The sequence below is a fragment of the Naegleria fowleri genome (assembly GCF_008403515.1).
Source record: "Naegleria fowleri strain ATCC 30894 chromosome Unknown tig52, whole genome shotgun sequence".
NCBI lineage: Eukaryota > Heterolobosea > Eutetramitea > Acrasida > Naegleriidae > Naegleria > Naegleria fowleri.
The window spans coordinates 45,457-71,212 of record NW_025407984.1 but is presented as its reverse complement, the minus strand read 5'-3'; the positions used below and the strand labels follow the sequence as shown (position 1 = coordinate 71,212).

Sequence of the window (25,756 nt, the reverse complement as noted above, 5' to 3'; positions counted from 1 at the left end):
ATTCTTTGATCAAGACCTAAATTTGTATTAATACAGATTAGGTGTTACAAAATTGCTTTAAGAAATTAAGATAGACATGTAGTAATTAATATAATATATTATATTCATTTTCAAATGTTTAATTGCAATGAATATTATTCATGAATAAAAAAAAATGTCTTCTTCCTCAGCAGCTTCTTCAAGCCGCGGAGGTATTAAAGCCGTTGTGATCGGATCCACCGGTTTGATTGGAAAGAATCTTGTTCGTTTACTTGCTCAACAAGATCCTAACGTGTATTCTAAAGTTGTGGCCATTTCAAGACGAAAAGAGAATCCTTTCCAATTTTCCGATACAACCGTTCCGATTGATCATGTTTATTTGGACAACTTTGATCAGTTGAATAGTATTGAAAATGTTTTTGATGGAATGGATGAGGCTTATTGTTGTCTCGGAACGACCATCAAAGCAGTAGGAAATGATAAAAAGAAATTCCGACATGTGGATTATGATTATCCAGAGGCTTTTGCTTCGTTGGTATATTCGAAATTTGCCAATCCATCATCATCATCATCACAAAATAATGTAAAACAATTCTTTTTGGTCACTGCAGTTGGTGCCGACAGTCAATCCATGTTCTTTTATAATCAAGTGAAAGGAGACATTGAAAAAGCATGTGCAAAGAAACAATTGGACTATGTGGAATGGTATAAAACCAATCATTCTGGCTCTTCATCCATCATTCCAACCTATTGTCACATCATTAAACCTGGTTTATTAATTGGAGAGCGTGAGAATGAACATCGATTTGGTGAACGTATTGCTCAGGGCTTGAACAATGCACTCGATTGGATGCTTCCAAGGAGTTGGAGTGGAATTAAAGGAGAAGATGTTGCCAAAGCCATGATTCAAATTGCTCGAGTCACACGAAAGCAACAACAATTAGATGTCTTGAAAGAACGTGACACTCACAACACAATTGGAGACGTCTCTAAAGAAGATCGATTTGAAAAACACATTTTCGCTCATGGAAATGCGACCCTTAAAGATTATGCTCAAGATTATGACAAGCAATAATTAATCTGATGGTTTAGAAAATTGAAATGACAATAATGTGTGGTTCGATATTAAAATTCTCCTTCAATACGAGGAATCAATATAATATACATCTATCGTGTTATCAACATTCCAAACATTCCAAACCTTGTGTTATGGAAGTGAAATCGACACCTTCATTCAGAGCGCCCTCCGAAATTGAAAATTTACAAAAAAAAAATAGATGACGTGGGAAACATCAACCTCCTCCGGAGGAGCTGACGTTTCTGCTGCTGCTGATGAGTTTTCGCCCAGTGCGTTGATCCTTCATTCCGTTTCTAGTATGATGAAGAGGATGGCTTCAGAAACTGGTGAATCATCAACAACGGCTTCTTTGGAAAACATTGGAAATACTCCTCCGCTCATCATGGTGGAGAAGGCGGTTCAATTGCTTTGGGATGGAATTAATATTACAAATAACGTAACCAATAATTCAACAAACGGAACCCTAACGGAAACACAACCCATTGATGCGTTTTTTTCAGTGAGTTTGGGCCTCACAATTGTTTTGGGAATTATATTTTCGTATAGTATACTCCGGTACTATGCAAAGAATTCTTCATTGAGTTGGTTTTTGTATATTCCTCTCTTGCTAACGTATACATTGTTGTTTACAGCAGTGGGAATGGTGTGTTTTGATTTGGCAGCTGCCAGGTCGGTCGATCGTACATCGGCAAAAACCGATGCGAATAGAGCCCTTGAAATTACGTGGCGAGTCATTTATTGGACTTGCTTTGGATTGGCTCAAGTGATTTTACCCTTATTTAAGGGATATCCATTCACAGGTGAATTTACTGCACTCTTCAAACTCTTGAGATCCATTGTCATGAACTTGTTGACCATTTCTGTTATGATTTTGATCGGATTGGGAGGTTTAGGAGGTTTTTTGATTTATATTGCCATTGTTGACGACATTAAAAATGTCACATTCAACATGTTGATGGGTCTTGCACTCTCCCTGTCGAACATTGTGGGTTTGGCACTGCTTATTACTCTGTTAGGATATGGTATTGTCATTCTTCCGAGAAGTCTGTGGGAAATTTCGAACGATGAAAGACAGCTCAGACTCTATGAATTCAAAAGTGTTGGATTGTTAGAAACACTCACCGATACCGAGGATGAGCTTATTGAACTCATTTCTATCTGTACATATTTAGACAAGCATGTGGATCAATCACACAAGCAACGAAAAAACGTTGATCGAATGATGAAAACGGTCAATGAAGCAATGGAAAACCATCCACAATTGAAAAAAGCTCGTCTCAGAGACCGCTTTGAACCTGGAAAGCTTCCTGACATTGATAAATTGAGCCGATGGAAGTTGGTGTCGATTCATGGAGATTTAATTAATACCATTCTTGAGTTTGACATTCACCAATATCAATGGAAATATTTACAAATTCGTGCCTTTGTTTTGCAAGACATTATTGACTCGAAACACAATGGTTTAAGAAAAATCGATTCACCATTCCTTCAACGAAGATTTACCTGGTGGCAAAAAATTATTGAAAAACCAGAATGGATTTATTACAAGTATTTGAGACCATGGTTTTTGAAGTTGTTGGTGCTGTTGTACATTCCATGTGCTTTCATCTTGTTGTGGTGCGAATTTACTCCTCTCTTCAAAAATGTGACCACTGTGAGACTCTCTGTTTTGGAATTGCTAATTGAATCCATTCATGATCGATTTATCACACAATTTGTTGCATTATTTATTTTACTCATGATTTTGGTCACAATTATGGTTGCGTTATTCAACGTGAGAGTGATGCAATATTTTAGAATCATTCCTCATCATACTGATTCTTACACACTCTTTTACACAGCTCAATTATTGTGTCGAGTCATTCCTAGTATGATGTACAACTTTTTACAATTGATTGGTGTCACGAAAAATGATGGTGTTGCCTATTTCAACATTTATGGAGAATTGAGATTGGATGGACTTCGAATCTTTGGTGCCATTGGTGGTTTTGTTGTCGATTATTTACCATTGGGAATTATTCTTGTAGCTTTTGTTGCATTATTCAGAATTTTGGAACGATTAGGAACTCTGATTAACATTGAACGATTCAAATACAATGGCGGTGACAAGATTACAGACGACAGAGTGTTGGAAGGAAAAGAAATTTTGCAACGCGCAAGAGAGAGAAAAGTCAAACATTTGCAAAGAGCGAGAGAAGAGCATGGCTCTAAATACTTCTCCATTTCCACATTTTTCGATAAATTGGATGAACACGACAGTGGAAAGAAGGGACATTCAAAGAAAGCCTTTTATGGTCAACAGCAACAACAAGATTATGATGACGATAGCAATGATATTGAAATTTCTGGAGACATTAAATTTGGAGATAAGATTGTGGATGATGTGAACATGGAAGATTTCAATGCTCATCACTATCAAAGTCCTGAAATGAACAGAAATAGCAAAAAGTCTTCTGCAAACAAATCCTACACGAAATTCGAGGAGGAGGACGAAGATGTTCAAGAAAAACCAATGAGTCATTCCTATAAGAGCACTCGAGAGGAATACAAGAATAAGTGGAAGAAATCAAAGAATTTCGAGTCAGTTTTGTAATTGTGAACCGCCCAAGTCAAAGTGTACTTTTAATTTATTAGAATAATATTAAAGTAATGTATTATCATTGTAACTTTTCATGTTGTCAATCAATCTTTATTCAATTTACTCTGTGTTAAACATGAATAATGCGATGAGCTTCACTTTGAAGAGCCGAGTTGTGAGAAATCATAATGACTTGCTGTTTGTCCTTAAACATGGTTGTCATAATTCGAGCAACAATCTTTTGCTTCTCCTCATCCAAATTCGCATCGATTTCATCCAACACATAGAACATACTACTCTTGAAGGTCGCCAAAGCAAAAAGAAACGCCAAACTTAGCATGGTTTTCTCACCTCCAGATAGTTGATTGAGAGGAATCGCTTGCATTTCTCCAGATATCACTTGATTTTCTCTTGTTCTTGTCAAGATGCTTTTCCTTGAAACCGCTGATGTTTGTTTGTGTTTGACAATAATTTCAATTCCTTCGCTTACTTTCTCTCCAACTTTTGCTAGGTGACATTCCTTGTTGGGAAGCATCAAAGAGGAGTACTTGACGAACAAGTTGGAAATCTTTTCGAATGCAATTTGGTTGTAACGATCTACAACTTGTTGGCCATGTGAAATGCCTTCTTTTAGCTGTTCACAACTCACTTTAATCCACTCCACTCGATTTATACTGTTATTGAGTGTTTGTTGTTTTCGTTCAACATCACTGGCGTCGACAAGAGTGTTTTTCGCTTTCTTTTTGAGTTTCATATATTTCTTTTCCAAGTGTGAAATGAGGACTTCTAATTCTTCCTCGGTTTTCGAATTCATTTCATTCGCTTGATCAAAGAGTTCAAGAGAGGTTGCATGGTCAATGGCAGAAATTTCTTTTTGACATGCATTGATTTCTTTCGTTATTGTTTTTTCCTGTTGTTCCATCGCTTTGAGGGATTTTTCAATTTCTTCCATTCTTTGAAGCAACTTTTTTGATTCTAAATTCATTTTCAAATTAAAAAAATCGAATTGAAAAGATATGCCATCAAGGAAATAATAGTACACTTACTGTATTTCTCTTCTTCTTGATTTCTTCTCATCAATTCATATCTTTGCGATATTTCATCAATTCTTTTGATGCAATCACAAAGAGCCTCTTTCAGGCTTTTCTCCTTTTCTTTCATTTTCTCAATCTCGACATTGATTTCCTTCAACTCTCTCGAAGAGATTTTTTCTTCTTCTTGCTGTTCTAAATTGTCAAGCTCGTCCACTAATTTCTCCCTTTCAGTGGTCAAATGGTCGAGCTCCATATTCAATTTCTCCACTGCATTTGTAGAGTGTAATTGTTCTTGCCAGAATTTTTTCTTGACGTTAAACTCCATAACATCAATGTTTTCTTTTGAAATTCTTTCGTGCAACATCTTTTCTTGGTCGTTTAGCTTTTCTAAATATTCTCGTTGTTGATTCAATCTTTGAGTGGACTGTTGGAACGATTCAATTTCCTTCCTCAATTTTTCATGCTCAATAATCTTGAGCTTTACAATTTCAACGCACCGTTGTTCTTCCATTAATTTGTTGTGAACTTGTTGTTGCTTGATTCTTTTTACAATTAAATTTGAGGACTGAAGAGGTGAGAAATCACCACCAATCACTCGTCCAGGAATATGTTTGACTCCATCACGTGTTCTAAGAAAGGGGTGAATACAAACCCATGGTCACCATATAGAATACTTACACCGAAGAAATTCCAAGCTGAAGCAACTTCTTTGACATGTCATTCGAAGGAGAAATGACAAAATCTCCAAAACATCGAACAATTGCTGTTTCAATTTCTGAACTATAATTCATTAGTTCCATAGGAATGATAAACTGCAAATCTCTTCTCTCGATGAGTTTTCTTTGGTATTCAATCTTTTTTCTTTGTGGGGAAGCATCGAGTCTATCCATTGGCCAAATGACACAATGTCGTTTGGGTTTGTTGTAAAGGTTTAACACTTCTTCGGCTTCATCTGTTGTTTGAGTGATGACGTTGAAAATATTTCTACCAGCAATAATAGAGAGAGGAAGCGTATAATCTTCAGCATTGGTTTTGAATGTAATCATGTTGATCAGTGTCGAGTTTCGGTTGAAGTCAAGCTCATGATAACTGAGTTCATTCGAAAGGTTTGAATATTGGCTGTTCATGGAATGAATGTTGCTTTCGTATCTTTCCATCTCATGTCTAACGTGTGACAGTTGCTGTTGAACTTCACCGAGCGTTAAGTTTGACCTTAAATTCAACGATGCTATCAAATTTTGCAGCTCGAGGATTTGACCCTCTGTTTTCGACTTTTCAGTTTGTAGGTTTTGTAATGCTGCGGTAAGGTGCCGAACAGAAGCGGTCAGTGACTCTATTGTTCCCTCTGCTTGCATGATCTGAGTGGAGAGTTGTTCAGCACTAGTCACGGTACTTTGTGTTGAACTGCAGACAAACGACAATTAGTAAAGAAAACAATCTTAACGAGTACTATCTTACCTTTTCATCATGGTAGTGATGACAGTTATTCTAGCATCCATGATTGTTAGCATTTGTTGTCGGCTACTCATTTCGTTCTTTCTTTTTTCTTCCAAATGGAGTTGTTGCTCGTATGCTTCAAGCATTTTCTTTTGCTTTTCTTCGAGCTGAGAAATCTCTTCTTGGATAAGATCAACATTGAACTCCAAATCTTGACGATTCTTTTCCAACAACTCTAGCTCTGCCAAACACTCCTCACAAGCTTGTCGAGTGCGGTCGTCTTGATCAATATTAAACTTATCGACAGTCGATAAAATTTTCGACAATTCGTTTTGCATGCTTGCTGCTTGTTGACGAATATTAGCCTGATCTTCCAACTTGGTTGCAACATTTTTTCCAAGGCGAGTCTTTTTTGATAATTTGACAGCAATTCTTGCATATCTCAAGTCTGTCTCAACACTTTGCTTCTCTTGAACCAATTGAATCTTTTTCAAATCTTCCTCAATCACTTTTTTCAACCTGTCTATTTGTTGCATGATATGGTTTTCTGTCCCTTTCCACAACTCCAAATCATGAAGAGCTTTTTCAACCTTTTGTTGAAAATTGAGTCCTCCGCTCTCATCTGTGATCATTTCTGCAAGCTTCTTTGGATCTTTGAAACTCAAAGCAATGACCTGATTCTGCAAAATGACATAATTCGCACAATTTCTAAGACCATTTCTAAACAGAAAGTTTTGCACTTCTCTCAGAGAGACATGCTTTCCATCGAGTTTGTACTTTCTCGCATTCTTGTCTTTAAAGATGGTTACCGATAATTCATGTTGCAGAGTTGTTGTGCTTTGAGTGGAGTGTTCCTCTTCCAATGATGATGATGATGTAGTTGTTTTCGAGGAAGAACACAAGGATGAATGAGGTTCCTTTAAGTTCTCATCATCATCAACAACAACATCATCGTCTTTCATGAAATCATCCTCTTCACCCTTATCAAGCCTTTCCTTCCGAGAGGAATTTTCTCCATTCGGATGATAATTGGAAAAGATCAATTGAACAAAGGCATACGGTTCCTTTTCATCTCCTCTCGTGGTGAGAAGATCATCCAATTTGCTCACTCTCAATTGTTTGATATCAAATCCTAAGGCGAAACAAATAGCGTCCACTACAATAGTTGTTGGGTTGAAGGAATGAGAGTGTTGATGAGTTTTGCAAGTTCCGTTGTTGTTGTTGTTGTTGTTGGACGGTAAACCATTAGGACTTACCAATATTACTCTTTCCTTTACCGTTCGGACCAACCAAACAGTTGACTCCCTTGATAAACTCGACTTGTTTGGGAGCGGATTGACTGTACGATTTGAAACCCTTCATATAGACCTTATGGAGAAACATTTTTTAGTCAACTGATTTTTATCCATATGGACAAGGAAAGCCTTAATAATCATTCAATAGGGTAGGATCATTCAGATCATCATGAAACGATTTCAATTTTCAAATAAATAACAATCTTGGCATTTCCAGAATTTCAAAAATGGTTTATACGCATGAATCAGCGAAAGATCATCTGAAATATTTCAATTTACACTTTTGTTTGAAGCTGTTGCTGTCTCAATGTACATTCTCGTTCGATCTTATCCAGTTTCTCGTTGATGAATTTTCTAAAATCTGGATTGGATTGAAGCTGAGAAAGGTCAGAGAAAAGACTTGCATTGACGGAGAGTGTGCTTTCGTTCAAGATATGAGAGGTAATTCTTGGATTTTCATTCAAAGGGTATGGTGAATTTTCAACACGAGAAGATGAATGTTGTTTGGTGGTTGATACTTCCTCTTCCATTGAGGAATTCATTGCTGCATTGTCTTCTTCAAAGCTTTGCTGCTTCTGCTCTTTTTGGTGATGAGTTTCATTTTCTTGCGCAGTCTTCCTCTCATTGATGTCGTACTTGTCACTACTCGAAATGACTTGATTCTCTTTCTGAGGATTGTCCTGGAGAATGCAATACTTTGACTCCATATCTTCGAGTAAGGTTTTATCATGCTGGAGATCTTCAGTGGTGTAGGCCTCTCTGGTATACATGTTGGGTGAAGTCTCATGATCTTCCATGTTAATATTATCAAAATCATAAGAAGAGGCAATTCTTTTAAGGCCCTCCTCGATGGATCGGATCCGTTCATTCATCATTGCCTGGACTGCTTCGTTCATGCCACTACTTGTAGAGTTCATTGTGGTCTTTGAGGTCGTGTTGGGAGAAGGCTGAAAATCTGGTGCTTCACTACTATTTACAATCATTGAACGTTTGTCTTGTGTGCTTTCATTCAAAGTTGGTACTGTCTTGAACTTTAATATTCGAAGTTCCTCTCTTTCAATTTCTCCCCAAACCCTCTTGTACTCATCGTTTTCAATCAAGATATTTCTCAGTTTAACATTAACAGATGTCGTTGTTGATTGAGGTGTTGTTGTTGTTGAACGACTCTTGGAAAGTGAAGCTGAGCGCTTTGGCGTCAAAGATAGCTCCGTCGTGTTGTTTAGATGTATGTTGGATGAACCACATGTTGTTGATTTGTTAGCCGCACTTAAATTCCTAGATGCTGAAGCAGGTCGCTGTTTTGGTGTGACAATTTTCGAGGAATTTCCGTTTTGAGACTCCGGCGATGTTGTGTCATTGGTCACACTTCCTCTATGGGTCATTACTTTTGGTTTTACATGAGCATATTTTTCTCTATTCTTTTTTGTAATCTCCCCTACAGTAAGCTCTTTAGGAGAGGGGTCAAACCCTGCAGGACGAATTCTGGAGCTGTACTGACTGGATGGTGTTTTAACACCGCTTCTGCTGCTGGCTCGGCTTGAAGAAGGTGTCAAAGGTCTAGCATTCAAAAAACTGCCCGAATAAGAAAAATTGCCACTCCTATTGAGGGACGAAAATGATGAATTTTGTTTGTCATTACTTGCGTCACCACCATGTCCATTGGCCATACGGCTTGCATATCTTGGAGTTTTTGGCGTAGATGAGGTACTGTCAGCTGTTCCGTTTGCTTCTGCACCCTTGTTGCTTGAGGAAGCATTATGCTCCAAGTTAGAAACAATATTCTTAAATACAGAACTCTTGTTGAGTTGTTCATCCAAGCTCCATATTTCCTCGAGTATTAGTCTCTCTTGATAATCAAATTGTAAATTTTCATTGCGTGCAAATTTTGGGCTTTTTTGATCTGCTCTCGGGGCAGTCGTGTTCCTTCTTTTAGGTATGTTATTGCTACTGATGTTACTGTTTGTGCTTCTAGGAGGTCGATAATGAGGTGAGTGAGCACCTGTGCGAGGAGATTTCAAATTGGTTTGTCTTGTTTTCGATGGTGAGAAATACGTGTTGGCAGTGTCTGTGGTGGAGTTTCTGTGGTGAGCAGAGGCAAAATGTTGTTGTTGGGTGTGACAGTTGCCTGTACAAAGAGAGTTCATGGAGTGTGACGATGGAGAGAATGAGGATCTACTAGCTCCGTTGTTTTGGATATTGTTCTTGGTTGAGGAGAATCTTGAGGGCGTTTGTTGAGCGGAGATTCTTGCATGTGAGGAGCCAGGCCTAGGAGTGAAAATCTTTGACTCCAACTCTGAACTGGAGAGGGATGAGGATGTTCTCAGAGGTGACTTGGAGCTCATGATTGGTGTCAATGTTGCATTATTGTTGTGGGGGCGGCAGTGGGAGGGAGAACGAGTTCTCTGAATGGAGCTACTGTCCGTCGTGTTTTTCTGTCGTGAAGTACATTCTGGAATCTCTTCAGGAATTAAATTCAGCTCGTTTCGAGCCTTTTCTTCGTAATTCAAATTGTTCCTGGCGACAATTCTCTTTCTTCGTTCTTCTTCGTACTGTTTGGAGCCTTTAGGTGAAGGTGGCATGTTTGCAGGAAATGTTGTAATGTCGTTGACCAATCTACTGCTAAAGCGATGAGCAGAATGGCTCGTTGCGGATGGAGAGGAACTTCTCGATTTGTTCGAAAGATTCACATCAGAATTTGAATGGTAGCTACCAGAAGCATCCACTCCAGTGAACGTATCCTTAGTACTACTCACACTCTCCAACATGGCCTTAATGTTCATGCTCTTTAATTCCTCAATACGTTTCAATAAGTAGGACGATCGATCGTCGGAGAGATGTTGGTGTTGTTGATGCGCGAAAGTGGTTGCCACTCGTCTTACTTCGGAGGAAACCGTCGGAGTGAAGTAGTGATGATTTTCTGGTGAATCGGCCTCTTTGTGCTGAGGTTGGCATGATGAGAAGGGGGAGTTGTTGATGCTGTTGTTGTTGCACTTGCTGGAATTTGAAGTGTTGCTGTTGTAATAGTCATAGCCGGAGGAATTCTTGATTGAAGAAGGCTCATATGATTCCTGAGGTTGGTGAAGGTTCATGCTTGAGTGGTCATTCTCCAAGCCTTCGTCCTCATAGCCATCAAGATCATTCCAATAGGGGTCTGTTTCATGTTGAACATAACGATCATCGTTTTGATCTATTCCAAATGATGGAGGATCAAAGGAATCCTCCTCTCGTTGTATATCCCCTCCTCTCGAAAGTTCGCTTCGGAAATGTTGAAAAGCCTCCAATAATTCTTGATTCTTCTTTCTTCGTCGGGAACGAGACATTTCTAACAAATTTCTGACGTAGCCTTCTTCATCCTCAATTTTTCCAAAATGGTGATGATGTTGGGGAGTATTGGGTGAAGAAGCCTTTTTTGAATGAACACTTGGTGAGATGGAGGTTGGTGATGAGCGTACTCCTCCTCCTACGCTTTGCATGGGCGAAGACGATGATGGCGAATTCTTGTTTTGAGGTTGTCGCTCTCTTGCTGTAACTGTAACCGTTGTTGTTGTTGTTGGTGTCGTTGAAGCTTGTTGTTGAGCCATACCAGAAAAGAGTTTCTCGTCATCATGACTCGCAGTGTTCGTTGTATGAGAGCTCTCCTCACTATCGCTCTTCCTCCTCCTTCTCATCATCATCAGGTCCGTGTGTTCAAAGTGGCTATCGTTGTTGGTTACCCCAGACTGCTGTTGTTGAGGCATCAAGGAAGAGGAGGACCCTTGACAATGATCCGACAAAGGTGAGGCTGTTGTGGGAGCAAGCATTGTTTTTTTTTGATCATGGAATTTATTAATGCATGGTGGATGTACATGAAGAACTGGAGGGAATTGGATTTTCATACCGCATCTAGATCTTCTACTGTGGCACGATCTATCAAATCCACCCAATCACCATCAAAGCTTTGATGTGAATGCTGCTTTCCTGTTGTGTCTGACATGATTGTCACTCAATTCAATCGTTCAATGATTAAATGGAGGTCTTCGAACGAAGATTCTGAGCTCAGCTACACTCTTCGTGTAGTTGCTCGAACAACACACAATTCACGAAATTTGAAAAAAATTACCAAGATGATCTCACATGCTGCCAGTCCATGATGACGACTGAATGAATTGTGTTTTGATGTTTACAACCAGTCTGTGAATGTATTGCATCACGATATCTTCCTCTCTTTACAGAAAATATCCACTACCACCACAATCATCAGTACATTCCCGACCAACAGAAGCGTTTCGTGGCTGTTGTGTAAAATAGATCAAGGGCCTTGCATCATCCACACACAACGCACACATTCAAACGTTCGTCGAATCGAAACACGCTGCCTCGAGTGAAAGACGGCAACGCATGAAGATGGTGCTTGCAAATTTGGCTCACCACGCCTAAAACAGCCAAAGGTTTTTTGCTTTGCCAACCAATGAAATGGTGGCATAATTTTTTTTTATCGAGGGGCGATTTTTGATTGGTTGCGTCGATATTATTGTAAACACCGCGTGTTTTTATAAATAGCCAAACGTTCGTCCGTAACGTAAACTTGCGAAAAAATTGCGTTCATTACGAATTGAGTGATCAATTTTATAAAAACTCCTTCCCTCTCCAACATGCTCTCTCACGCTTCCGTAACTGCTGCCAAGATGGTCCATACCAATCCATCGAGAAACTTTAGACCTGTCTGTCGAAATGGAGACTGTGTTGGCAATATTTTGGATATGGCTTTGGTGAATAGGCAATTATTGATGGCCAAGAAGAACAAGATTTAATGCGAGAATGTTTCTCTCGTGGTTCATTGGATATTTCATTGTGGACTACTCTAGGTTTCATCAACACACTTCACCACACAGTCATTTCCTTCGAATTTGAGGGCTCTTTTTGTGCGGAGTATCCAATTATTGTCGATGCATACTTGCAAGTAGCAATTTGCGAACAGAGTTGCAATTGGATCTCTCTATCGAGAGATATCGAAAACAAATCAGCTTGTAATGCTCTCAAATTTCTCATTTCCCGTTCACCAAAATTTCCTTCTTTCCATCTCTTTCCCAACAATTTTGATTTGCGGCTTTTGCAATTTTCCAATATTATAAAAACCAATTTGAAATTTTTCTTGTACAAATTGTTATCTTTTGGTTTTTATTAAAATTATGGACTATCTCTAATCTGATTGTGTTTGTTGGAACAATTCGAACTAACAGAAAATTTACACAGTGCTTTGGGATGAAATTGCTCCATGCTGTTTATTTCCCTTGGAATGATTGGATGAACAGGTCACTCTTTGGAGTGAACATTTCTATTGTGCCTCCTCAAATTGCTGGCAGTGGTGAAAGCTTTGCCGCAACCCTCAATTTCACACAGATAGGGCCTTTCACCTGTGTGCCGACGAATATGTACCTTAATATCGCTCTTTCTCTTGAATTTTCTGTTGCAAAACGAGCATTCAAATCCCTCATTGTTTTCGAGTTCGATAATTCCAATTTGACTTGCTGTAATGTGGGATTTTCGCTTCTTTTTGGTGGGTGAGTGTGGTGTGTCTTCGTGGTGATCAGAGCCCGACTCCTCACCGTGATTACCTTCTTCATCATCTGAAAAGTTTGGAGACATTTCCATAGCAGCTTCGTCTTGAGAATGGAGCATCGATGGTGTCGCATGATGATGGAATGGCTCGTGGCCACCTGAGTGTTGTTGTTGTTGCTGTGACGAAAACATTGTAGATTGAGGTGACACGATTTGTGATAATGTCACATCAGTACCGAAATCTTGCTTAATTTTGATTCGTTTGGTTTTACCCTTTTCTGGGGCAGCATTGCTTGTCATGACATTGGTTTGCATGTTGGTTGGCAATGTTGTTTCAGATAGTTCATGGAGTTGTTGTTGCTTGTTGGGATCCTTCTTAGTTTTGGTCTTTCGTTTTGGTGGCGACGAAGTCATGTTAAATGACTGAACCTGGTGTGTATTCTCTTCAAAGTTAGGCATGGAGAAATTTGGCTGCTGTTTTTGCTGCTGCTGCTTTCTTGAAGCAGCGTTCGATGATACTCCTTTTACATTTTTCATTTGCATTTGTTGATGATTGTTGTTCATATTCTGTTGATGCTGCTGTTGATGATGTTGTTGATGCAGCTTTGAAAATAATGGATTTATAGTACCTCCAATCATGGCATGAGTTGGGGAAGTCAATCTTGAAGTTTGTGGTTGCTGGTCCATAAAGTGTGACATTGCATTATTACTTCCAAAACTCATACCATTATTCATGTCACTATTCATATCATGATTGAAACCGCTGCTAGTGACACTGGAACCCATCAGTAATTGCTGTTGTTGTTCCTTAGTCCTAGAAGAGAGGCCACTTGAGTTCCTATTATTTCGTGGAAATGTTAAACTTTGTAGATTCATCGAAGTTGGAGAGGAGTCAGCAGCATTTGTTTCGATAAATCTCTGGAGTACAGAAGGATCAATCGTCATGTTGTGGTTGCTACTGCTGTTGCTGCCCGTCTTGTTGGTAAATGACTGATTCTTGTTGCTCTGAAAAGCATTGCCACTACTTCCTAGAATTGAGTTTGTACCAATATTGCCCTGCTGTGAGCTTGCGAATAAGCTGCTATTAAAGTTAGAGGAGTTTCGAATGCCATTATTACTCATATTGTTTGGTTTACTTCCCATAGAGCTATCTCTATTACTCTGAGTTTTAAATGGTTGCTGCTGTGTTGATGTAGGGTCGAAATTAAAAGTTCCAGCACTATTCGAGACGCTTTCATTATAGGCATTTGCTTGTTTTTGTTGTTGTTGCAATGTGAGAGCAAACAAAGAGGCAAGATCAATACCGCTTTTTTGAGCATATAAAATTCCCTGAAGTAGGGTGTCGGTACTAATGTTGAAAAAAGTTGTTCGTGTCAATGGATCCCACACTGTGTGTGTCATTATTTGGTGATTGCATGGAATGGCTATTCGTGGGAGATTGCATGCTTTGTCCCAAATTTAATCCCAAATTATTATTGTTGTTGTTGAAATTGTTTTGGTGATTGTATTGATTTGTTTCCATTAGCTTCTGTTGTTGATGATGAGTATTCACTGAGATTCCTCTACTTGATGCATTCATATTGTTATGCGTGTTGATGTTCATATTATTGCTGTTCGTAGCAAAATCTGCATAACTGGATGTTGTTGATGCAATTTGATTCGATTTTGTATCTGCTACAAATTCATGAAGTTTCTGAGCTCGCTTCATGTTATTAAAGGATGAAGAGAGTGGCTCTGAAGTGCCACTGTTCATGATAATGCTTTGATTGGTCGAGGTAGAGGAATAATGTGGTGGCGTTGTTGTTTGTCCATTGGCGGCTGTAGTTGTGGTGGTACTACTCGTTCCAGCATTTGCGGTAGACGCTACCTTTTGAGTTGATGGTACAAAGAAATTTCCAGAATTGCTCGATACTGGAATAGTGTCAAGTGAAATGTTTAGAAAAGGATTATTAGCCAAAGAGGAATTCATGTTAGATGTCTCCCAGGTGTTTTGTTGTGTGGATTGAGAAGACGACAATGTCAAATTTTGAAGTGAAGAAAATTCTTTTTGAGAGGGAATTGAAGTAGGAAAGGAAGAAGGTTGAAGAGGCGTAGTTGGGGTGTTTAAGAAGGAGCTTAATGAACCGCTGGATGTTTCATATTTCAGTGAGTTGTTACTTGAAAAGCCCTTTCTAGCTGGGTTCTCAAGGAGACTTGTATTGGATGTAGACACTGTCAAGCTATTGCCATTATTGTTGCCATTTCCAAATGCTGTGGCCGAGTTCAAGTTATTAAGGCTACTGCTGTTAAAACCTAATGGGCCCATACTTTGAGAGTTTGTGGAGGCAAAGAATGCATCCATGACTGAGCTGCTGTGATGCAAGGAGGGTGTCGTTGTGTCCTCTCCAATCATATTCATGAGTTCATTGTCTTCAAAATTGATCATGTCTTCATAGGTTAATCCAAAATCATCTCCACTGAATGCACTGTTTAACATGTACTGATTAGGATCGTCAGATTCCATTGCACTCATGTCCATATCGCTGCTGCCGCTTGGTGCATTGGCTCCTTGATTTTTCATGACATCCATCGAAATGTTATTTTCAGAGAGTCTTTCCTCTGGGGCGGTATCACGGCTATGAGATGCTGAGCTAGTACCATCTTTAGCCTCTCCACTGCCTATCGAGGAGATTGGTAATAAGGCACTCTTCGAAGAGTCCCTTCCTCGTTCAGTATGTTGTTGCTTCTGCTGTTCAAATAGTTCAGCTCTCCTCGATCCGACAATTCCTCTAATTTTTGATCTGAGAGATGATTGTTTTTTCACAATATTGTTTCCAAAGTGAGCATAACATGTTTGTTTCCTCTTTGAACTTTCCACCATCTTTGCAATTGGTCTCAAATAAATAATTTCCGAATTTTGATTCTTATTTGGATTCAAATAGGGATCATCCTTATTACTTGTTAGAAGTGCATAAATGGATGGAAGCTTGACTGTAGGAGGCTCCGAAGATAGCGCAGGTATCACATTATTATTATTATTACTTCGTCTCGTGCTTGTTGCTGATGATGTTGATAATGTTGGAGGAGGCGGTACAGATGCTGCTTCCGATGGATTGTTGGATGATGGTACGGTCGTTGATTTTGAAAGTAAGGTTTGAGGCTGAAGCTGTTGTGAAGTAGGTCCTGATGGAGCCATGCTGTTAGTTAATTGATTTGGTTTTACGCTTGGATTCGTATTGCTCAGGTACGGATGGTTGTTGATATTATTATTCATGGATGAAATATTCGTCGGAGTTGTATGCGTGGTTGTTGTGGTACTAGTAGTATTTGTAGAGGATGGAAAAGTTAGGGAGGAGTTACGAGCATTGGCAGATTTTGGAGAGAATTGTTGTGGATGAGTAATGTTGTTGTTGGAAATCTTTCTTCCTGTAATCATCGGTGTGGTTACTTGTGGTGTTGTTGTTGTTGTAGAAGTTGCTGCTGCAGAGGATGATGATGATGGCTGTATCATTAAACTTCCACTACCGCTGCTCATCGTAAGGGATGGAGATGATGATGGTGATGATGATGATGAGTGAGCAACCACAGCGGAGAGAGGATGATTGGAAGAGGTCGTTGCTGATACTTGAGAATGATGGTGGGTTGAGGGTAATGTCGTTAGAGCTCTTTGGTCTTCCTCTTGGAATGATGATTCGGACAGAAGGAAATGATGTTGTTGTTGTTGCTGTTGAATAGGCTCTCCACTTGCAAGCGTACTAGTATGATTGTGGTTATTACTGCTTTCCAATAACGGAGATTTGAAAGGCTTGGTATTGATTTGTTGCTGATTTTGAACGAAATTATACAATTGTACTTGGGAATGATTTCTTGGTGAATGCTGTTGTTGTTGTTGCCGTTGATGAAGGTTTGTAGTGGCCGATGATGAGCTCCAACTTCCACTACTCGTAGTGCTTGCACCACCACTGCTACTACTACCGCTCTTATGGAGAGAAAATTGAGAGGACAAGGGGAATGCACTATGAATCAATGATGGTTGAGAAGAAGTATTCTCCGAAAGAGTTCTTCTTCTTTGTGTTAAAGTCTCAGACTCGACAATCGTCGGTAAGGTTGAGGAAGGTGGTGGTGGTGATGGTTGCGAGATGAAGGCAATATTTTGTTGTTGTTGTTGTGGTGGTGGTGGTGGTTGTGGTGGTGGGAGTTGTGGTTCTCCTTCTCGAAGGTTGCATGAAGAGAGACTTGTTCCTCCGAAAAGTGGCGTTGTTGTTGTAGCAATGTTAGTACTACTGCTCATGCTGCTAATGCTACTAATCTCGTAGTGATGGTGGTGGTGGTGGTTCTTGTTTTCCTTGTTAGTATTAATGTTGTTGTTGTTGTTGTTGTTGCTGTTGTGATTGAGAATGGACCAATGGTTGGTTGTGGTCGACGACGACGACGGAAGGTGAGAAGGATGATGATGTTGTGCAGAAGAAGAAGAAGGAGGAAACATGGTAGGCATGTCTTCTTCCTTTTTAAATGTATTCTTGATCCACACACACAAATCAATTGATCTTCGGGACCTATGGCACAGGAATGGCAAGTCGATCATGATGAGGACATTGTTTGGGAATAATAACGACAACCACAACATCAATAATTAGTAAAAGTCGTTATAGTAGTATAGCAACAACAATGTAGTAGTCGTATCAACAACATTCAATAACCCGTCATTTGTCACGATGAGTAAATGTCATTATGAATTCAACGACAAAGAAAGAGATCTTTCGTGTTATGATGATGGTTGTTGTTTTTTGAAGAACCTACCCTTTCAATAAGTGCCCAATTCAACTTGTTGTTGTTGTTCGCTCAACTCTTGGAAAGAATCCTTTTCAGAATCTCTTCGAATGGAGATGAGAATCTATTTTATTTGTATCCAAACACATGTTGATTTGTTGTTGAATGTTGTTGGGGACATTCAAAAGAAGAAGTGTGAGCGAATGAAAGGTGTGTCGAGGATGTTCCAAAAGTTGTTTTTCCAACAAGCACACACAACGAGGGCAAGTGACATGCGCGTCAACATTCAACAAAAACATAGTTTCAAACGCAGTTGACAATTTTGAATCAAAATTACCAAAAGTCATCGGTTTCATTGATAGAGAAAGAGGGTTTTACCTACATGTTATGGTGAATGATTGAATGGATTCGGAACTCGGTTGAGAATTAATATTATTTAAACTGTCGGACTTGCAACAGTTTACTTCAACAATTGAAGTGATGATAATGTTGTTATTAATGTGGATTCACTTCTTGTCGTGATGATGTATATAGTGGTTGCGTTTGATTGCTCTTGTTGTGGTGTGATGAGGTGATTCAGAACGTGGCGTCGTAGACACAAATATGCCAAAAGTCAACCCAGTTTTTTTCTTCTCGAATTAACCCAAAAAGTAAAAATTTAGAACACAAGCGCAATAATTCTCCACCAAAAAACGCTTCTCAGAGACAAAATTCAACGGTTCTTCTACTACTGCCGCGAGCCCAAGACGTCTAATAAATACCTCCTGAACTTTACATTCGACCCCTTGTGTTTTCAGAAAATTTGTAATAACAATATATAATAGTAATAATTTATTATAATAATAATATTTATATAATATAGGATTCAACGGGTGACACATGTTGGGTGTGATCAAGAAGAAGAATTTGGATCAGAGACTCGAAATGGAAAGTTTTTTGATCCACTTTTTCGAAATTTAAGCGTTGCAGCTTCAACGAGTCGATTCCTCCTCAAAATGCATCATCATGGATTCCATTGAACACACCAATAATGGTTTTTGTTTCCAAGATATTATCTAGTTTCATGGTGATGATCCAAGTAAATCGATCGATGAAATGTTCTTGTGATCTTCGTCATAAGGGGTTTAAGGCTCCCTCGAGGAATTCATTTCCTCATTTTGCAAAAAATATTTGCCAACGAATTTCGGACGAGAAGGAGATACGCCTTATTGTTGTTCTTTCTTCCTTATTGATAGTATCTATTACATCATCATTGCAAGAACAAGAGGAGTTTTGAAAGAACGGCCATTGATTATAAGTATCTTTGAAAGAATTAAGGATTGAAGGATTTTGGGTTATTAAGAGAGATCCGATCCTTGATTTAAATTTGTAGATTGATTTTACTGTTGTAATTTTGTTTGGATATCAAGATGAAGAGGAATAGGATATTCATCGGGATTCCTGTCAAGGCGAATTCATTCAACAGCAACACGAGAACACTATTCCATGTTATATCTCTCCTTATTATGCTGCATTGTGGGATGTTCCTCTCAATAGATTCCGACCTTTCATCATCAACATTATTCCAAGTGAAAGGAGCACCCCTTTCAATTTCTTCTCCACAATATTGTGATTGTGAAACATTGTTTGCACCGATCCGAATTCTGGATCTCAACAACACTGTCGATTGTTTGGAATGGGAATGGCTTCCATCCTATGAAAATGGTACACTCATTTCCAACACACATTTAAAGAATGATTCATCAGCAATGAATTCAACCTTGAAAATTAACTCAACGACAACTCAAATGAATGGCAATTTAACTCTGAATGAAGATAAATTAAAGGAGACTGTCTCAAATAGACTAAATGGTGCGATTGGAAACACTGACAACAAACTTGGAGGAGGAGCAATTGCAGGTATTGTGATTGGTTCAATCGTCGGACTTATTTTGCTAGTGTTAATCACACTTGCCATTATTGGGTTTGCAATCTTCAAATCGAAATATAGAAATGCAAAATACTTTGTTCATGACGTGAGTGGAAAGAAAAGTGTAAGTCAAGTTTATTTGTTTTTTCGGTTCGAAATAAGACATTTTTACTGACCAATGTACCATACAGTTCTCAGATCTTTCGGCTGAAATCATGAGAGCAGCTGAGGAAGATTTTGCCTCCCAAGTTCAGCAAGTGGTGAGTGAGGGAGAGGACAGTGATTCAATGGCAAGCGGCGTCGAAGAGGACGCACATTTTTATGAGGACGAGTTTGTTGTGGACCATGATGAACAGTTTGAATATTAAGTTGTTGATGAGGAAAAATATAATTGCAATATAGAAAGTCAAGATGAATGTCAGATGTTCCAAAACAGTACGATTGTAATTAAAATTGTTATTTAATTGCTGAGCTTTGGAATATTTCTTCACATTTCTAATATAGATTGCAACAAGTTCAATAAGTTCTTTGAGCTATTTTCAGGAGAATAGTCTTCCCTGTCGTTCCCTCCATTTTCATAGTTTTGAGTTGTGTTCATGGTCATTAATAGGAATAACATAGCTCCTAATGCAAACATATCAAAATATTTCCGGTTTTGTTGTTGAGCTTGACATTGAATGTTCATTAATTCTGGTTTCAATTTTTTGAGACCAAGTCCATTGATTTGGCTAAACCAAAATCTGCCAACGCAACTTGAATTGCTTCCTGATTTATTATAATTAATGAATTAGATCGTCTTTTGGTGGACTTTCAACACAGCTCACTCAGTATTACAAAGAACAGTCAAGGTTGAAAACAGCTTTTTAATGAAGGTAAATGGAATTTGGCACCAAAGTGCACGTATCATGTGTGTTGGAGCTCAGTTGAACAAGCTTTTCTTATTCAAAACGGAACTATCTTACACAAATCCATTAGTCCTTTCGTACTTCCACATTGGGAACGATGAGGCGAGAAACATTTCGTGCTCTCTCTGTATAGGAATACATAATTTTTCCTGGACAATAGCATTCCTTGTCTTTTCTCAAATCTTGTTTGACTGCGAGAATTAGGTTCTTGTCCTTTCTCAAATTCTCTGAAGCATATTGAAGAGCCAAACCATTTTGTTTCACTTCTTCTAAAACAATTTGTTCATCCTTTCGAAAAATTTTTTTGACATATTGGAGTGTGTCGAACCATTTTGTTTGACTGCTTTAAGAACAAATTGTCTGTCTTTTTTTAAATCTTCTGAAGCATGTCGAAACATGTTAGCATATTGTTTGATTGCTTCAAGAACAATTTGTTCGTCCTTTCGAAAATCTTCTGAAGCATATTGAAATGCACCACCATATTGTTTGACTGCTGCAAGAACAATTTCTTTGTCTTTTTTCAATTCTTCTGAGGCATATTGAAGTCCATTGCCATGTAGTTTGACGGCTTTAAGGACAAATAGTCGGTCTTTTCTCAAATCTTCTGAGGCATATTGAAGTGCACAATCATATAGTTCACTATGTTTGACCGCTTCCAAAACAATTTCCTTGTCGTTGTTCAAATCTTCTAAAGCATATTGAAGTGTCCAACCATCTTGTTGAACTGCTTCAAAAACAATGTCTCTGTCCTTTCGTAAATTTTCTGAAGCGAATTGAAGTGCATTTTCATCTTGTTTGACTGCTGTGAGAACAATTTTTTTGTTCTTTTTCAAATCTTCTGAAGCGTATTGGAGTGCACAGCCATATCGTTTGACTGCTTCAAGAACGATTGCCTTATCTTTTTTCAAATCTTCTGACGCATATTGAAGTGCATCACCATATAGTTTGAGATAAAAAGGAAAAAAGAATTTGGTTTGTAAGTGTTCCTGCTTTTGTTATCGCTCAATCGATCTTTCATCTTTTTTCAAACGCTCCTTCAAGTTTCGCCCTGTTCCGTTGGATGATGGTTATTGAATATAGAATCAAATAGAATGAATGAACCTGGTTTCAGAGCCAACAAAAAAAGTTCAGCACCACAGAATCTGTCTAAAGGTGTGTGAACTCTTAAAAGAAACATCATCATCGCACAAACATTGGCAAATGGGATCATCTTCCGCACGTCTCATCATTTATATTGCTAGTTCACTCATTGGTTGTTGTGTGGCCATCATTATTTTGGCCATTCTCCTTCCGATAGGAATCATCAATAGGTAAGTTCAAGTGTTTGAAGATTGGATTCATTAATCATCATCATCATTGATTCATTTGTAAATTACTTGATCATTGATTCTCGAACAATGTCCAAACATTCTCATTGTCATTCATCTATATAATGATGATCGAATAATTTTCTCTTTTCGCTCATTCCATATAAAACGACCACATACCCACATACCCAAAAATCAACACCCAAACAACACACAAAACCATCAACAACTCTCAACAATACCTTATAACCACAGCATTCCACCAGAATATTGTTTCTCTACTCAACATTTGAAATACCTTCCCGCAGGAACCACCATTGCTCTTCGAAAGACTTATGGCCTCGGACGTTTCGAGCTCTTCAACGAGACTGGAAACGGAGACAACATTTCAAATTTCAAATTCAACACTTCGACCATTGTGGCCACCATGAAATTTCGTTCTTGGGCCATTCCGTATCGTATTGATTTCATGACTTCGGAACAGAAAGGTTCTGCTGAGGGACGCGGAGCAAGTTTCTCCATTGGACAACAAGTCACACTCTATGAATGCAGAAATGACATCTCAACAGGTGGTGGTGATTTTACCGTTATGGGACGTATATCTCAAACCAATATTATTGAATTTTGGAAACGAACGTATGAAATCTATGATGCCACGACCACCAATAAGATTGCCACTGTGGAAGACAAGTTTGGAATTAATGAACCTTTTGTGGCCCGAACTCCGGATGGCGTAGTGGTGGCTGAATTTCAACAAATTACTTGGCAATTGCAGGAAACATGGAGATTATCGGTCAAGTTTGACATGCCTAGTTTTGACATGAGAAGTTTGATGATTCTTGTTTCTGTCATTTCGTATAATAGAAATTAAACAATTGTTTTGTTTAATATGTTTTGAAAGAAGTGGTAAATAGAACCATTCGATGGATATTATAATTGCATTTTGATTAAGAAAATGTAATTGAACAACATTAGCAACATTACTATTAAGAGTTCCTTAATCACTGAGTAATTATTAATTGGTTAGAAATAATTGATGAGGAGATTCTTGAATCATATTTGGTGAATTTAGGCTCCAATTGTGAATCCAAAATCACACCAAGTTCTTGTTTTCCAAGTCACCACCACAACACTCCAACACTTCTTGACCCGCTATCACGTTCGGAAAGAACATTCACGAACGCGTAAAAAAAAAGATCCTTAACGCTCCGAGTCTAATTGGCAAAGCCCATTTTCAACCACTACCTTTTGACAGGGCCCTCATTGAAGAGACTGCGGAATTAGAGAGTAGAGTAGAAGAATAAGGCTTGTAGAAGAGCTCTAGTTAGATTCTTCTTCTTTTTTGCTGTATTTTCTCTTTGTACTTTCTCATTTGTTACTAGACGAGAGTCTATTGAATCAATATTGTTTGGCCGATGAATCGAGCAGTGCCCATCGTGGTAGCCTTACTAACCACCTTTTTAGGTTTTGCAGTCATCATGATCATCATTACAGTGTTATTGCCTTTTGGAGTGATGAATTCATTGCCTCCGAACTTTTGCTTTCCGACCAAACATTTGATTCAATTTAAAAAGGGAACACAATTAAGGTTATTGAGAAGGAATCGGGTAGGTCTTGGGCGATTGGCCATTCATCAAATCCATGCCTCCAATGGATCTGAAGAGTATTTGGGAGAAACTAATTACAGGACTTGGGCCATCCCGAATACCATTGATGTTCGCCCGTCCTCTCATCAAGGCTCACTCATTGCTCAGGCCGATTGGTTCTCGTTTGGAACGGCTTTTCATGTTCAGGAATGTGTGGTGGAAGATGAAACGACCGAGGACAATCACAGTCCCTCATCAGAAACGGCAACAACATTTTCATCACCATCACCGTCATCAGAGGATTCCTCTTCTTCTTCTTCGTATCGCTTCATTCACAGAGGAAGAATTGAAAAGCCTGCAACATTTTCCTTGAGGGAATATCACATTTTCAATAATGAAAACGGTCGTTTGCCCACGATCAAAGTCAAGGAAATGTTTGAGAATGGACCCTATGTGCAAATGGATGTCTTTCTCATGGACGAGAATGCGGAATATCCAACCAAGACGTTGGCATCTCTAAAACGAAAGAGTCCAGAGGAATGGATCATTTTGGTGAAAGAGGACACAGTTCCATCGTTACTGGATTTTAGAAATATATTCGTGCTCGTTTCTTTGTTGTCATTTTCAGAAACCAAATGATGGTACCATCACAACAAAGGTCAACTACTCAGATATCTCTGATAAGAACAAGCAAATGTGAACTTGGGAACATGGTTCTTTTGGCAAGTTGGAACTTGATAGTATTGAACATTTCGAAACAAAAGTGAAAAACTCAAAAAAATGTCGTCATCCAATGAAACACCCTCACACAGCAATTCTCTCTCCAGTCACAAAAAGTTCTATGACTTTCGAGTGGAGGATTGGTATTCTTGTTGTTACTCAACAACGGACAAGTCAGCAGAGCCATTGACCTTCACCACCGATTTTCTACCACTCACAATCGAACAAGCCAATGCCATCATTCATCTCTATGAACTATTTCACAAATATCCGAGACAATTATTGCCTGGAGATGTTGGTTTAAAATTGCCTGAGCAAGAGGAAAGCTTACAACAATATATCAAACAGGCCAAAATGAATGCTATGAAACGATTTTCGTCACTGACCAGCGTTCATGCGATTGTATCGGATTTTTATGACTGGGAACCGAATACTTTTAATAATAATACGAACAACAACATCACAGATTCCACTGGCAACAATCGACGCGATTATTCAAACTGGGATCCCATTTTGAAAAATCAGAAAATTTTCACACGACATGATGCCTCACTGATTCAACAATTAGGCATTTCATTGCAACAAAAGTTTGATGAGCTTGCAAAGGTGTCACCTTATCCACGAATGGATGGTTTCTTTGTGAGAGCTTCCACGAGATCGCCAAAAGATGGTTGCTTGCGACATCGCCAAGCTTTTATGGAACAGTTAAAGTTGGAACTCGAAAAAAATGCTCGAGAGTCGGGTCGAGACATTAAATACAATGAACCGCTTACAGTGGTGCGAGCATTCAATGCAAAATTATGTATTCAAAATGCAATGCAGGCCCTCGATTTACTTGTCAACTCTGAGAGAATCTATGCTGACTTATTTAGAGCGTTGTTGTTTATTGATGAACAATTGAAAAAGGAGCCTCAAAAAGAACTTCCTGAACAACGATTAGTGGTGAGGCTTTTCAAGAAAATGTCTCGCCCTGAATATGAGTTTCGAGTATTTGTGAAATATATCGAAATTTTGAAGCAACATCAGGTGGTTGGAATTACACAATATTTCAAAACGTGTTATTTGGAGGATCTTAATCATCACGATGGAAGTTTGCGAGAGCAAATTCAAAAGGGTATCCAATCGTTGGCACAGGAAGTTTCGACAAGATTGCAAACCACAGAGAATTTTGTTTTGGTAAGTTGTGGTGTCTGTCAATATTCTATTTGTGAAAAATAACACAAACACATGAACGATCATTTCTCGACCATGCATTCCATTTAAAATAGGACGTCAGTGTCGAGTATGAACATGTTCTTTCAGAAGATGGTAAATCCTCACAGTTTAAAGTAACCAAGATTTGGATGATTGAAATCAATTCATTCTCAAAACAAGCAAGTCCTTGCTTGTTTGATTGGGATGAAGAAGAGACCATTAAGGTTCTCAATGGAGAGTTGCCAATGCAGTTCAGAATTTTGACGAAGCCTCTCACCCTTAAAGAAGGAAGACGTGAATTAGCAAAAGATGTGAGTGAAATGTTAGAAATTATTAATGGAAAGCCTCCAGCAGAAGAAGAGGACCACGATGATGGTGATCATCCTTCAAAAAAGAATTGTCTTGTTCAATAAAACGAATCAATGTTCAGAAAGATCTTACTGTGAC

General features: G+C 38.7%; 10 protein-coding genes across 10 annotated transcripts; 6 read left to right on the top strand and 4 right to left on the bottom strand.

Moving 5' to 3' along the window:
* Positions 1-154: 154 nt before the first annotated feature.
* Positions 155-1,054, top strand: FDP41_006396 (uncharacterized protein; the record flags this gene model as incomplete). The annotated part of the gene is made up of 1 exon (XM_044710026.1): positions 155-1,054. One exon carries the CDS (start codon positions 155-157, stop codon positions 1,052-1,054), a length of 900 nt encoding a protein of 299 aa, XP_044559077.1.
* Positions 1,055-1,256: 202 nt separating this feature from the next.
* Positions 1,257-3,650, top strand: FDP41_006395 (uncharacterized protein; the record flags this gene model as incomplete). Its single annotated transcript, XM_044710025.1, has 1 exon — positions 1,257-3,650. One exon carries the CDS (start codon positions 1,257-1,259, stop codon positions 3,648-3,650), a length of 2,394 nt encoding a protein of 797 aa, XP_044559076.1.
* Positions 3,651-3,765: 115 nt separating this feature from the next.
* On the bottom strand, positions 3,766-7,489 carry FDP41_006394 (uncharacterized protein; the record flags this gene model as incomplete). Its single annotated transcript, XM_044710024.1, has 5 exons — positions 3,766-4,610; positions 4,682-5,298; positions 5,348-6,073; positions 6,128-7,262; positions 7,363-7,489. 5 exons carry the CDS (start codon positions 7,487-7,489, stop codon positions 3,766-3,768), a joined length of 3,450 nt encoding a protein of 1,149 aa, XP_044559075.1.
* Positions 7,490-7,676: 187 nt separating this feature from the next.
* Positions 7,677-11,201, bottom strand: FDP41_006393 (uncharacterized protein; the record flags this gene model as incomplete). Its single annotated transcript, XM_044710023.1, has 1 exon — positions 7,677-11,201. The coding sequence occupies one exon, from the start codon at positions 11,199-11,201 to the stop codon at positions 7,677-7,679; it is 3,525 nt and encodes a 1,174-aa protein (XP_044559074.1).
* A 1,492-nt stretch (positions 11,202-12,693) lies between these two features.
* On the bottom strand, positions 12,694-17,404 carry FDP41_006392 (uncharacterized protein; the record flags this gene model as incomplete). Its single annotated transcript, XM_044710022.1, has 2 exons — positions 12,694-14,268; positions 14,327-17,404. 2 exons carry the CDS (start codon positions 17,402-17,404, stop codon positions 12,694-12,696), a joined length of 4,653 nt encoding a protein of 1,550 aa, XP_044559073.1.
* Positions 17,405-19,208: 1,804 nt separating this feature from the next.
* FDP41_006391 (uncharacterized protein) lies at positions 19,209-19,965 on the top strand (the record flags this gene model as incomplete). The annotated part of the gene is made up of 2 exons (XM_044710021.1): positions 19,209-19,721; positions 19,789-19,965. 2 exons carry the CDS (start codon positions 19,209-19,211, stop codon positions 19,963-19,965), a joined length of 690 nt encoding a protein of 229 aa, XP_044559072.1.
* Positions 19,966-20,568: 603 nt separating this feature from the next.
* FDP41_006390 (uncharacterized protein) lies at positions 20,569-21,679 on the bottom strand (the record flags this gene model as incomplete). Its single annotated transcript, XM_044710020.1, has 3 exons — positions 20,569-20,790; positions 20,844-21,415; positions 21,604-21,679. The coding sequence occupies 3 exons, from the start codon at positions 21,677-21,679 to the stop codon at positions 20,569-20,571; spliced, it is 870 nt and encodes a 289-aa protein (XP_044559071.1).
* A 23-nt stretch (positions 21,680-21,702) lies between these two features.
* On the top strand, positions 21,703-22,680 carry FDP41_006389 (uncharacterized protein; the record flags this gene model as incomplete). Its single annotated transcript, XM_044710018.1, has 2 exons — positions 21,703-21,812; positions 22,065-22,680. 2 exons carry the CDS (start codon positions 21,703-21,705, stop codon positions 22,678-22,680), a joined length of 726 nt encoding a protein of 241 aa, XP_044559070.1.
* Positions 22,681-23,224: 544 nt separating this feature from the next.
* FDP41_006388 (uncharacterized protein) lies at positions 23,225-24,034 on the top strand (the record flags this gene model as incomplete). Its single annotated transcript, XM_044710017.1, has 1 exon — positions 23,225-24,034. The coding sequence occupies one exon, from the start codon at positions 23,225-23,227 to the stop codon at positions 24,032-24,034; it is 810 nt and encodes a 269-aa protein (XP_044559069.1).
* A 141-nt stretch (positions 24,035-24,175) lies between these two features.
* On the top strand, positions 24,176-25,722 carry FDP41_006387 (uncharacterized protein; the record flags this gene model as incomplete). The annotated part of the gene is made up of 2 exons (XM_044710016.1): positions 24,176-25,291; positions 25,384-25,722. 2 exons carry the CDS (start codon positions 24,176-24,178, stop codon positions 25,720-25,722), a joined length of 1,455 nt encoding a protein of 484 aa, XP_044559068.1.
* Between the last annotated feature and the right edge of the window lie 34 nt (positions 25,723-25,756).